At 58.1% G+C, this 12,990-nt stretch overlaps 2 protein-coding genes across 9 annotated transcripts in view; one reads left to right on the forward strand and one right to left on the reverse strand.

Annotated features, from left to right (window-relative positions):
• The first annotated feature begins 21 nt into the window (after positions 1-21).
• On the forward strand, positions 22-8,000 carry KCTD10 (potassium channel tetramerization domain containing 10). Of its 2 annotated transcripts, none has more exons than XM_080559324.1 (7): positions 22-149; positions 889-1,102; positions 4,261-4,430; positions 4,737-4,823; positions 5,421-5,473; positions 6,181-6,376; positions 7,012-8,000. In XM_080559324.1, exons 1-7 carry the CDS (start codon positions 147-149, stop codon positions 7,228-7,230), a joined length of 942 nt encoding a protein of 313 aa, XP_080415450.1. In that variant the 5' UTR covers positions 22-146; the 3' UTR covers positions 7,231-8,000. The 2 variants fall into 2 exon arrangements, with proteins under 2 accessions (XP_080415450.1, XP_080415451.1); XM_080559325.1 differs by having other exon boundaries at positions 33-149; positions 4,734-4,823.
• Positions 7,869-12,990, reverse strand: part of MYO1H (myosin IH) — a 35,480-nt gene continuing 30,358 nt past the window's right edge. For all 7 annotated transcript variants that reach the window (XM_080559289.1, XM_080559291.1, XM_080559293.1 and 4 more), the window contains one exon: positions 7,869-12,084. In XM_080559289.1, the coding sequence (XP_080415415.1) occupies positions 12,061-12,084 (24 nt within the window). In that variant the 3' untranslated portion in view covers positions 7,869-12,060. The remainder of the gene's footprint in view (positions 12,085-12,990) is intronic.

Raw genomic sequence — 12,990 nt, forward strand, 5'->3', positions numbered from 1 at the left:
GCGGGGCGGCGCGGGGCGGCGGGGGGGGGGGGGTTTGGGGGGAGCACCGGAAGGGTTTCGGGGGAGCACCGCGCCGGAAGCGGCGGCAGGGCCGGAAGTTCCCTCGCCCCGGCGCTCCTGGGCCGCGGGGCAGCGCCGCGCCCTTCATGGTGAGGGGAGGGGGGAGCGGAACCGGCACCGGCACCGGTACCGGCACCGGGGGGGGGTGGGGGGGGTTCGGGGCAGGGCCGGAGCCGCCGGGAAGGCTGGGCTTAGCGCGGCTGGGCCCCCGGGATGGCGGCGGGGCCGGGCCCGGGCCCGGCGGGGCCTCAGTCGGTGCGGGGGGAGGGAGGGGGCCGAGGGGCTGGGGGGGGGAGCGGGGAGGGGGCTGAGGGGGCAGGGGAAGGGGCCGGGGGGGCAGGGAAGGGGCCGGGAGGCTGGGGGGGGGCGTGGAGGGGGCTGGGGGGCAGGGGAAGGGCTGAGGGGGGAGGGAGGGGGCCGAGGGGGGCAGGGAGGGGGCCGAGGGAACAGGGGAAGGGCTGAGGGGGGGAGGGAAGGGGGCGAGGGGTCAGGGAAGGAGCCAAGGGGGCTCGGGGTGTGCGGCCTGTCAGCCCCCGGGGCCGGCTCCGTGCACCGGGGGCTGCCCGGCCGTGAGGCAGGTCGTCCGTGAGGTAGGAATTTAGGGTTTAAGAGGTGCGAGAGGAACGGGCGCGGCTTTCGTGGGAAATCCTGGCTTCCGTGCTCCTCGCTCAGCCCTTCGCGGCGGGTCGGTTGGCCTCCTCGGCTGCCCGCCGTCAGCACCTGACAGGACCCGACGTCTGACACCTCCGCGGGCCCCTCCGCCAGGCGCCGGGCTGGGCGCCGCGGGGTAAGAGCGGGGCCTGAGCGCCGCTACCTCCTTGCCCGCAGGAAGAGATGTCGGGAGAAAGCGTGGTGAGCTCGGCGGTGCCGGCGGCTGCCACCCGCACCACCTCCTTCAAGGGCGCCAGCCCCAGCTCCAAGTACGTCAAGCTGAACATCGGCGGCGCCCTCTACTACACCACCATGCAGACGCTGACCAAGCAGGACACGATGCTCAAAGCCATGTTCAGCGGACGGATGGAAGTCCTGACCGACAGCGAAGGTACGGGGGGGTGTTGGGGGGGGCTCCTGGCGGCCCTTACCCGCCAGCGGAAGCGGGTTAGAGCAGGCCGGACCGAAATGTAGAAGGGGGAGAGAAACGTCTCGTCGTAGGCCTGGAGCTTTCTACGTTTTATTAGCATTAAAATTCCTCTCTTACACCCGAGGAGAGGCTGGGAACAGAAGGGGTGCGGGGCCGAGTGGCTGCGTGCCAGGAGGGGACGGGGGAGGCAGCGGTGCCGCTGGGCCCGGGCAGCACGGGGCTGGCGGTGTCTTTTGAAACGCCGAGGGGAAAACTCTCACGTGTGCGTGGAAAGCGGGGAGAAGGGTGGGTAAGGAACCGCCCCGTCAGGCCTCGCGGGCGTGGAAGCCCTGCGGGCAGTTCCCTCGTCTTGTTTCCTCGTCTGAAATGCAGACATAAAAAAAAAAACGTTTCTGTTGGAGGTAACTGCGCGGCCAAAAGGCGGCGGCGCGGTGGCTGCCGGCGCGGTTTGGGGTCAGCGTTCCCGCGTTGCGGGGGCCTCGCGGCGTAATTCGGAGCAGAGCTTTCTGTTTACGCGCTGGCATTTCGCGCTCGGACGCCTTGTCTTTAGCAGCAGCCCCTGCCTCGTGGGTCCTGTGGGTGTAAAACACCTTCCTGCCGATGTGTCCGTTACCTGGAATCGCTGAAAGCACGGGAGGCGCGCTGCTTGGCTGGCCGAGCTGGGCTCAGCTTCGGGTGCTGGAGAGTGGCCCCTGTGCAGGGCTCGTGCAGGACACGCGGTGGATTAGCAGGGCTCTGGCGACAGGCTGTCCTGGGGCAGCAGGAAGTGGATTTGGAGCAAAAAAATAGCTTAGAAAAAAAAAAAAACCAACACAACAAACATACACACGCGCCGGCACAAAAGCCACCGGGCTGATTATCCGAATGTCCCCGCTGTAGCTGGAAGTGCCCGCGTTTAAGCTGCCTCCCGCACGCGCTCGGCCGCGTGGCGTCAGCGCTGGAGCTGCGGCGGGTGGGCCGCGGGCCGAGGCGCGGGGCTGGCGGCTCTCAAAGGGCACGTTCTGCCTCCTGGAGAGCGGCGGGCGGCGGCGCTGCTACCGCTGGTGCTTTTTGGGGGTTTAACCTGCCAAAACGTCCCGCCCGAGCTGTGAAATCCCGGGCGGATCTCGCCGGGAATCCCGCCGCGGCTGCGTGGGAGCGTTCAGCGCAGCCGGCTCGCGTTTTAACGGCAACCCGCCGCTTCTAAGCGAGGTGCCCGCGCTGCGGCAGCTCTTGCTGTGCCTCCTGCTGCCGGGCACGGCGCGGGGACCGGGGACGATAGCGTTAGGGCTGTCGGAGGAAACTCTCTTTATCTGAAATTCCTCAAAACGCTCCTAACGGGTCGCGCCCGAAGCCTGGCAGAAAACGAAGCGGTTCTCGGGAAGAGGAGCCAGACCCGGGGAGAAACCGTGGAAGAGCAAAGCCTGGGCGCGAGCTGCGGGGCAGTTCGTGCCGCGTGCCCTGCCCTGGGTGCGGGGGCACCCTTCAGACTCCAGCCCCATCTCCCGAGCTCCTTCTCCGAGCTCAGCAACGCCCACGTGCTGCTGCCCGGGCTCGGGGAGGAAGGGGGAGCTCCCCGCCGGGGGCTGGCAGCTGCTCGTTTGCAGCTTAGCTTAGAAATGGTTCGGGAACTGTAGCCCGGCTCGTGGTAACGTATTCCCGCCCCCAATAAACAGATCCCAGCGCGTTTCTGTAACGCTGCGATGAAAAATGGCTTTCAAAGGCTGCAGCTGAGCCCCGCTGCTTCGGCCCCGCGCAGCCCCCACCCGGGCTCGTCTCTGCGACTCCTCTTCGCCCGGCTGCAGCCTCGGCTGCTGGGTTGAACCGCGCGGATTTCTTCAAAGCTGCTTCAGCAGCCGCTGGTGTTTTGCAGTGCTGCCCGAAATGTTCTCGCGTCCCCCGCCCCGCCCGGCAGTGAGCAATTCTGCTTTGCTTTTGCCCCTCTGTAAGCACAAAGTTGCAGCAGGTTTCGGCCTCCGCGCTGACGAGCGGGCTCTTCCCTGCGCTGGTCGGGTAGGAGTGCCGTGCTCCTCAGCCTGGAGCAGGCTTTTCCTTGATTTCTGTCCCCAGTTCTCCCGCCTCCAGCTTTGCGTTCCGTTCCCGCAGCCCGGAGGGTTACAGCCGGGAGCGCGCCGTGTGTTTTGTGTAGACAGCAGGGCGAGGAGGGAGATGGGAGGCCTGTAGGAAATCGCTGGAGGCTGTCGCAGGTTCTCCACAGCATGGAAGGGACGCGTCCGCCTCCCAGACTTCACCAAACGCTGGGATTTTACCAGTAATTCCCCTCGCGTGGAACGCGCGGGGTCTGCTCCAGCCTCCTTCCCTTCTTTGTCCGAAACACGGCTCCTTCCCCGCAAGCCTTCCCTCGCTGCGTTCCTGAGCTGCAGCCCGCAAGCGCCCGCCCGTTCCTTTACGGAAACCCGTTCGTGTCTCGGCCTTGCGGAAACGCTTCGCGGGGTCCGGCCCGCGTCGGGCAGCGCGAGGTGAGGCTTGGATCCTCCCCGCCAGCAGCGGTTTGTCGTGGCCGCGCGGCGCCGCTCGCCCCCTTCCCATCGCACGGCGGTGCCGGTGAGCCCGGGCGGGGGCCGCGCGGGACGTCCCGCCCGCATATTTCGGCTCCGCAGTTTGGGGTGCCGTGCTGGTAACCGCGCCGCCCGGCCCGAATCACTCGCCTGGGGGAATGCAGGGACCGGGACGGCGTCGGCAATGCGTCCCGTGTCCGTGCTGCCTTTCTCTCTCCGACCTCGTGCACACCTGCTGGAGGTGATGGCTCCCAGCAGTCCCGCCGCTGTGCTCGGGTGCAGGAGCCTACAGGTGGCCGGGTCTGGCTGCGGTGAGCTGGCTGGAAGAAAGAGCCGCGCGTGTATGCAGCAGGGCCCTCGGAAGGTGAGAAAACAGCCGGGGGCTCTGCGAGCAGAGGCAGGACGGAGCCGGTCGCGTTGAGAACAGGAGGAATTCGTTCCTCTGTACCAGGTAGCCGTTTGTCAACGGCTGGGGAGCTGTGAGAAGCAGGTGAGCTTCGAGCAGGGAGCCGGAGCTGGTCCCCCTCGGCGGGAGCCTGCTCGGCGCGGCGCTCCTGGGCCAGGCTCGAGGCCTTCCGCCGCGTTCGCCTCTGCCGGACTGCGCCCTTCCCCTCTCCCCAGGCTGGATCCTGATCGACCGCTGCGGGAAGCATTTTGGGACGATCCTGAACTACCTGCGCGACGGGGCCGTGCCGCTCCCTGAGAGCCGCCGAGAGATAGAGGAGCTGCTGGCCGAGGCGAAGTACTACCTGGTGCAGGGGCTGGTGGACGAGTGCCAAGCAGCCTTGCAGGTAGGGCGCGCAGCTAGGGCCCGCCGTTTAAGCACGCACGAGCCGTTTGGTCCCTGCAATTCCCCAGCAGCACAGAGCTCAAACGAGTCCCAGCTCGGTCGGTCCCGGAGGGAAGCTGCCCCGCAGCCGGAGCACCAGCTCCGTTCGGAGCGTGGGGCCGGAAGCGGCTGCTGGGTGCCGTGCGGAGGCGGGCCGCGCACTGAGCTCTCCGGCAGTAGAACAGAATTTGCGGGAACTTCCCGGTTAACAGGAGGGCGCCCCGAGGCCTGCGTGCGCTCAGCGTCCGTCTGCTTCTTGTTCCAGCAGAACAAAGACGCGTATGAACCGTTCTGCAAGGTGCCGGTCATCACGTCGTCCAAGGAAGAGCAAAAGCTGATAGCCACTTCCAATAAGGTACGAGGAGGACGCTGCCGCTGGCCCGCTGGCCTGCTGCCGTGGGGCTTGCTTGGGATCTCGACCAAGTATTTAACAAATATTCCTTAATTGTTGAGCTGCAGAGCACTGGAAATCTACACCAGGCGAAATATTTCTTCTACATTTAAAGACAAACGTTGCTCGGGCTGGGCCTGGCCATGTCTTTCTCCACTTAAGCTGATAAAATAGGTGCTGTTCTGCACAAACTGAAGCAGAAGCAGGGCGGGTGGTGGGGGCTAGCACATCTTCTGCTGGCTTGTTCGCTGGTAAATAACGCCAGATGCTTTCTTTAGCTAAAGCGGATGGGTGGCCCCTGCTCCTGTGCTGCTGCCTGCGGTGGGTAGAGGGTGCAGGTGGGAACGAGTTAGGATTTAGTCACAGAAGAGATCTCTTCTCTGAGAATTACAAGCCCCTTGCCAGCCAGTGCACGACAGTTCTGTGGCAACAACGAAATCCCACCGAGTCTGGGCCTGATGGCGTCGTTTCACGTTGCGGCTCCTCTGCTGTGTGGTCTCGGGCTGAGCTGAGACCCCAGCGCGTTCGTGGAACTGATCGGTGCTTTGTTTCCTTTTACAGCCAGCGGTGAAGTTGCTGTATAACAGGAGCAACAACAAATATTCCTACACCAGGTCAGTGACTTCAGCCGTAGCTCTTTGAAGTTGTTTGTAGACTGAATTCCATGATAGGCGTTTGATTTTTACCTTGCCCAGTGACAGATTGGTGCTGGCGTGTGCTCAATTTTTTCCCAATTAATTTCAAACTTGAGCCAGAAGGAAGCCTACCGCCACCAACAGAAGGCGAAGAACGCACGGTTTCTGTGACAGGCGTTTCCCTAAGGCTCGGGTGCAGCTGTAGAGGCTCGTGGCCAGCTGCTGGCCTGCATTCCCCAGGGGCTGCAGCACCTCAGTCAAACGCAGGAAGCCTTCCGTGGCGTGGCGCCCTCAATAAGCGGTAAAATCGCGAGGGCTGGGACTGCGTCCCCCTTTCCTTATGCCCGCATGCAAGTTCGGTGACAAAACACCCAGCTGGTACTAAGCCTGAACTTAGGAACGGGTTCCTCTGGGTGATGGAATTGTGTACGCAAATGAAACGGCCTCGGACAGCGTTAATCACAGCGCTGCTGCTGTCACGTTACTGCTCCTCCAGCAGCAGGCTTTCCTGCTTGTACTACTCCAGTGAGTTGCCCGCTGCAGTCCTGGAGACCGTCTGTAACTGCCACCTGGGCAGAGACGTAGGAAGTCGGAGGAAGCTGGGCGCACAGGGTGGTCACTTCTCACTGCCTGACCCCCCTTGTGTTCTGCCCCTAACGTGCCCGCCGCCTGCCTTTGTCTCGCAGCAACTCTGACGACAACATGCTGAAGAACATCGAGCTGTTCGATAAGCTCTCCCTGAGGTTCAACGGGAGGGTGCTGTTTATAAAGGACGTGATTGGAGACGAGATCTGCTGCTGGTCTTTCTACGGCCAGGGACGGAAGATTGCTGAAGTCTGCTGCACTTCCATTGTTTATGCTACTGAGAAAAAGCAGACAAAGGTACGGGCGAAGCCCTGAATGCTTCCAGCACCGGGCCCAGCTGCTCTCGGGCTGGCGTCCTGACATCTGTTGCTTTTTGAATGCTCTGTTCATTGTCTGGCATCTCAATAGAACAATAACTTCCCATTCACAGTGTGAGGGCAGCCCAGAGGAGCTCAGCCTGGGGGTTTGTTGGGGCGTGGGCCGCTGGGGCGCAGCACTTCATGCAGGGCAGTTGTGACGTTCTGTAGTGCAGGCTCAGTCTGGTTCTTGTCCTCAGACAGACCCGTGCACTTACTCAAATTTGGTGGCCAGTCCTGTGTAAAGACAGCTGCTGGTGAGCAGCGACATCCCTTCCCTCTTCCTTTTCACTTCTTCACTTCACTTCTTCACTTCACTTTCACTTTTCACTTCTCCCAGGAGAAATTTGACTCAGTCTGCCCTGTGAGCAGGACAGATCTGAAAATAATAGTTGCTGGGTCTCAGTGGCTGAAAGCAAATAACAAAATGGAAACGTTCGTGCTAGAAAGGATTTCTACAGCTAGTGTACAATTAAGAACTTTTTAAAAACAGGTATCAGGAGGAAAGGAACGAGGTAACTTGGTGCCTGCAGTGACTGGCGCTTGCTGACAGTGACCTTCTCTCTCGGTGGGCAGGTGGAGTTCCCAGAAGCCCGCATTTACGAGGAGACGCTGAACATCCTGCTGTACGAGTCCCAGGACGGGAGAGGACCTGACAACGCGCTCCTGGAAGCCACAGGGGGGGCAGCTGGGCGCTCCCACCACTTAGAAGAAGACGAGGAGCGGGAGCGCATCGAGCGCGTGCGAAGAATTCACATTAAGCGTCCGGATGACAGAGCCCACCTGCACCAGTGAGCTGCCCGACGGCCGCAGGCTGCGCGGGGCTGTCTGGGAGGCGCTGCCCTTCCCCTGATCGATCGTCCGCAGCGGAGGACCGGGCAGCTCCTCCTCTCTTCAACAAAGTCTGTAAATTCCGTTTTGTAACAAACTAGATTATTTGGGGTATTTAAACGCAGTAGTTCTAGGACAGGAATAAGTAAGGTCACCGGGCGCACGGTAGATATGTAAGGCCCCCGTCGAGCATCTGGAGAAAGGCCCTGGATTTTTAGCACTCTTGTCTTTGCTCTTTTGTGGTTAGTGAGGAGGAAGGCTGGCTTCCTTTGGCTTTTGTAATTATCCTGCACTTTAAAACGAACCGACAAACAAACCCAACGGCAACAAAAGGTCGGCCAGCCGCCCGTCTTCCTTCCAGGCACTCCCTGGCCCTGTCTCCTCCTGGGCGTGGGAGGAACGCGGGGATCCGAGCACCGGAGCTGCTGCAGAGCTCCCTCTCCTCCAGGCCTGCTGGCGATAGGGCTGGTAGCTCGGGAGTGCCTCAGCACGGCTGCTGGCCGGACGGGCACCGGGTGCTGAGCACCGGGTGCTGAGCACCATCTGCTGCCTTGGCCGAGGCAGTGCCTGGGGCAGAGGGAGCCCCGCGCGGTGCCGGGCTGGGGGAGCCGCTTGTGCTGGGCTGGCCGGGCAGCTGCCTGCGGCTCCCCGCCGCGCTCGGGGCCCTCTCCTCCAACGGTTTTTGGTGGGGCTTCTCCAGCACGGAATTGCGGAGACCTTTGTCTCAAAAACAACCCTTGGCTTTGTCGGTGCAGTGCTGGGGGCAGATGTTAAAATTCCTCCAGACGGAGGGTCAGGAGCTAGTCGCACCGGACGGCTTTTCCTTGGGGGCATTGCTACCAGTTGGGGCTTAGAACTTCTGCCTGACCCCACACCTGCACCGGGGAGCCTACTGCCATCAAACTGCGGATCGGTAAGCCGTGCTTGCTGTCCTGCTTTCACCGCGGGTTAGATTTCATCGCGGGTTCAACCACTCCACGCCTGCCGCACGTAGGCTGGAGGCCAGCAGCCGTAGTTGGGTTCTGTGACTGACAGAGGAGCGTTGTCTCGCACTGGGTGAGGGCAGTGAGTACCACGGGGAGGAAAAGACGGTGGCCCAGAGGTGGCTGATCCTCGTTTGCCTTTACCTGAGCGTATTTCCAAGTCTCTTTGCAGAAATGGCAGCTGTGCGTGAAAGGGCGGAGCTGAAATGTGTAGAGAAAGCTGTCCCGTCTCGCTTCCTGAGAGTAGTCCTCTATTATACATGAGTGTTTTATCTACCTCCTAGTCTCGTGTTGCCTCGTGTGGAGTCAAGTAGCAATTATAGTGGTAGAAGATCGTGTGTAATTCAGTAGGATTGGATGCTAAAGGATAGTGAGAAGAGCTGCGGCTGTAACGGTCAATGCAGCAAATCTTGGCAGGGAGAGAAACCAGCGGCAGCGAGTCCTAAACTTCCAGGCAGGATGGCAGCCCGGCAGCCACCACAGTACTTCGGTTTATTCCGTTATTTTTGACTCTTCACCTGGAATATCTAACGCTGGCCTCGCCAGCCAGGTGTCTCACAGAGCAGCAGCTCTTTACGCAGCGAGGTGGGTATTTGCTTCTGTAAACTTCGTGCTCCGAGGAGTCCTGCTCCTGGCTCAGGGCTGCTGGTGGCACCCTGACACGTCCAAAACCAAAGGTGTGGTCAGCATCACCAGCGATGTTACGCCGCTGCTTTTATTTCGAATTGCAGAGACGCTGTCTGGGATCTAACTGCTAAGGCTAAAGCCTGTTGTTTGCTCGGTGGTACGCTTCTGGAGCGTCGTGTAAGACTAAAAACTTTCACGGTTAGGCTGAAGCTGTCTTTCTAGTAACCAAAGACTTTTCTAAATCACAGACACCGTCTGTGGCAGATGTGAGTGTTGTTCCTGTCTCCGCTTATCTTTCTTCAGCTACTGATAAGTAAGAACTCGGCAGTGCCCGGCCATATCAGTGTAGCTCAGCAGCTTCAGCTGTCCTTCCTGCCCTGGGCTCCTGTTTTAAGCCGTACCTGCGTGCGTTGGTTCCGGTGCACACTGTGGGTTCGTGCAAGTCCATAGTGCAGCTCGTTGTGGGGCCCCAGTGCCTCTCCCTGACCTTCCTCATGCGATAAGTTGGGGAGCACGGAAGTCAAGTCCCCGGGGTTGCTCTCTGGCACCGTGTACTTTGCCGCTTACTGGCGAATTCCGCGGCTGTTGGTGGGGGTCTGAGTGCCCGTAACAGGCCTACTGCCCTCGAGGGGGGGCTACGCTCTGCCCTGTTTTAAGCCATTTTCTGTGTCTCAGCGGCTGTGCTGTGCTCTTGCAGGCCATGGCGGGGGTGAAAACACCGGCTGCGTCCCGTACAATACAGCGCAAGTCCTGCAGCAACCCCTGCTCGCTTTGTTGGCGATACAGAACTGACTCGGTCCTGGGTGGGGGACAGGCCGCCTCACCCTCCTGCTCAGCTGGGTGTTGGGGCCAGCAGGTGGCTCAGCACAGGGGCAGAGGAGCTTTGGCCGGGGGGGGGCTGGTCAAACACCAGCCGCTCCCTTCCTGGGGTGCAAGAGCAGCTTTGGCTCCAGGAGATGACGTGTCGACACCAGTGCTGAGCGCCTGACGGATCACAGCGCTGTGATTAACGCCTCTGTAAATAGACTCGTAACTGGCTTCGGGATTTCCTCTTTCAGGTCTTGCAAACTACGCTCTTTAAAAAAAAAAAAAAATCACCCCCCTATCTTTTAATCTTTTACAGCTGTTTATTATAGGCATTGCTTTAGTCACTCCAGGAGAGTTGAGTAGGTTTCAGTTTTGGTATTGGATTAAGGGCAGGCTCTGCCTTAACACACTCCCATCTGAACTAATTGCCCCAGCTGTGTAATAACGATGTTACTAGCGCTGTATTGCTGTCATGTTACAACAGCCTTTACATGCTGGCCGTTTGTCCTTGCTTTGTTGAGACTTAATGAACAAAACCAGCTCCCACAGCCACTTAATGCCATTGCACAAATGCTCCCAGCTCTTGAGCCTTTAAATGGTTTTTGCCACTGCAGCTTTCGGGGGAAGTTAGGGTGCAGGGCAGCCACCCTGCTCACAAGCAGCGCCTGAGCTTCTGGAGTACTGCGTGGCATAAACAGTGCAGCCCTGGCTCCTGGCATTCGTGCACGTTCCCCTCCAGCACCCCATAATACTGACACTAGAGTAGAGCAGGCTGAAGCCTTGCCCTTGGAAGCGATTTTTGTCCATTAGAACAATGCAGAAAAGCTTCAAATCAGCAGCTGGTGACCCCGTTAGGGGTGTACAGGACAGGCAAGAGTAATCCCCAGCCCTAGGCTAGCTGAGAATGCGTTTGCTCCCACCTCTCGGAATAGCTGTAGCTCCACAGAGCAGCCGCTCCTGTATTTGTGCAGCCAGGTTCTGGAGCCCACCCTGCTGCAGGACGTCACCTGGTCAAAGCCCCCGGGGAAGGCTCCAAGCTCCAGTCTTACCTTTGTGCAAGGGGTGGGTGGAACCTTTTAGTCTTAACGGAAGTGTTGTGTTTCGTGTTCTGTACAATCATTCCCTCCCATTTTGTACTTATACACAAAAAAAGCTTAAGATGGATTTCAGTGTATGGTTGATGTTTGCAATATGTACTTTTTTTTTAATATAACAAAATAAATTAGAAAATATTTCATATTTACATGGGAGTTGCTTTATTACTCATTTGAAGTTCAGTGGCTAGCATGGTGTCCTTAGGGTCCGCGGAGCTCAAGAGAACTTTCGGTAAGCAATATTGCACATCCTCCTCACCCAGCTGTTAGTCTTACCTCCTGGTAACCTCATGGCCAAGTCACCCCTAATCTCACTCTAAGGACTGCAGAATTTGAAGTCAGGGCTCCTTAGGCTGCAGTTTCAGCCTAGACCAAGCAAGTTTGCCTCAACATGAGGCAGCAGAGTAAGGACTACAACCAGGCTGGCAGCACCACTGCAGCTTCCAGGCAGGAGAGAGCAGAGGGAATTGCCCTTGTAGCTGCCATAATACACACCTTGGGGGAACTGTGATGCCTACCCCACTCTTAGGAGTGAGCAGAATTTCAGCTCTGATAGATACAAAGGTTCTTAACCAGCAGGAGACTGTTTTCTTCTGAACTGAATTACACCAAGGCAGCATGTCATCCCTCTTAAAAGGGAAGAACTGTGGTCATCTGTCATGTTGCCACCCCTAGAGCCTCACTGCACTGTGCCTAGCTGGTTTGCAGGGGCAGGAACAGTCTCCTAGCCCCACAGCAGAGTAGACAAAGCAGCTTGCTGAGATATCCTGAGGATGCATCAACTCAGAAAGCTGAGAGCCAGCCTTATTGCTACATTCAAACATAGCTCTGCATGCTGCTTGAGAGAAACAACTTCATCTGCATTTCACGTTGTTCGTGGGATTAGTACAGTGACGTAAAGTACACGTAAAGTACAGCCTGGAGAAACCTTCCAGCCTATCTGAATCCTTCCTGACTGGTCAGAGCTCTCGGCCTTAGGTTATACGTGGTGCAGAGATCGACATTTTACAAGCGGAATTGCAACTTTTTGTTTAAACATCTCCCTGTGACAGCATGTGACAAGCATCTATGCTTCCTGGAATGTGACAGCAAGGTAATGAGTTGTGATAAAACTGAGCAGTTTTCAGCTATAAAAAGGTGCCTAACAGACACAAGCAAACTCTCAAAGCACAGCAGCCCTATGGCATCAAAGATCTCAGGGGAGATGCGGGTGCTGGTCTCATCCTGCAGGCTCCTTTCTGTTCCTAGCCAAGACAGTGACCAGAAACAGGAACTGCTTCTCATCAAGACTTTGCTTGGGTTGACACCTGGGACAAGAAAAGGAAGAAATCAGTGAGTTAGGTACAAATGTTATGTCCTTGAAGCGTCCTCGCGGAGGGAAGGGGGTTGTGTTGTCCCCGTTTAACAACTGGCATATCAAGACAACTCTTCCCATCAGGACTGCAAAGACAGCTAGCCAGTTCCCCTGGAGTACTACACCTTTGTGTGTAATTTTCCCTTGGAGCTGTCAGCTAACTACCAAAAACGCCAAGCTCACCAATCAATCAGAAAAAAATAAACAAGAAAATCTTCCCTCGTTCTTCCAGCCACACTTCTCTTTAACGCTTTGCAGTCATGAGCTGACAAGAGGCAGGGTTAGCAGGCCCCCCTGCCTGAACATGAGGACGGACAGAAGCAAAGCTCCCCCCGCTTCCTATGGCTACATATGGAGTCAGAAATCATTCTTTGCTAAGTGGGGAGTTCTGCTGAGACTGCCACTAGGTCAGACAGGTCCTTCCTTCTCAGACAACCTGCTTGATTTAGAGGACATGCTTTTTCTCTGTCCCACAACCAACTTCAGAAGTGACTTGGTTGATAAAGGCAAGAAGAGGTGGAAAAAGGAGGATTCAGGTGACGTTTGCAGGTGCATGTTTAGTTTAATTCAGACCCAGACCAGATTCTTTAAGTTACCAAGCCAAGAGCACCTTGCTCTCTCTCCCCTTGCTAGCTTGGAAGAGTAAGTGGCAGTGAAAGTTCAAGTACAAGGTGAGTAGCTGCAACTCCCACAGCAATTACCCTCTATTATACATCATGTGTAGGCAGATACCGACTGGGTGGTTACGTCACGCACCCATGCTCTGTAAAAGGAACCGAGTCCTCCTGCTGAACTCGCACAACAGGGCCCTTGCTAGGACCTAGCTGTGTTCTCTACAAGGGCTGAGCATCGGAGGAGA

The sequence above is a fragment of the Anser brachyrhynchus genome (genome assembly GCF_964034855.1).
Source record: "Anser brachyrhynchus genome assembly, chromosome: 17".
Taxonomy (NCBI): Eukaryota; Metazoa; Chordata; class Aves; order Anseriformes; family Anatidae; genus Anser; species Anser brachyrhynchus.

Bases quoted from the DNA above. Each gene is read 5' to 3' on its own strand.
- KCTD10 (XM_080559325.1), top strand. The intron at 4,824-5,420 runs GTACGAGGAGGA...TTCCTTTTACAG, and splicing joins TGATAGCCACTTCCAATAAG to CCAGCGGTGAAGTTGCTGTA. The intron at 5,474-6,180 runs GTCAGTGACTTC...TTTGTCTCGCAG, and splicing joins AACAAATATTCCTACACCAG to CAACTCTGACGACAACATGC.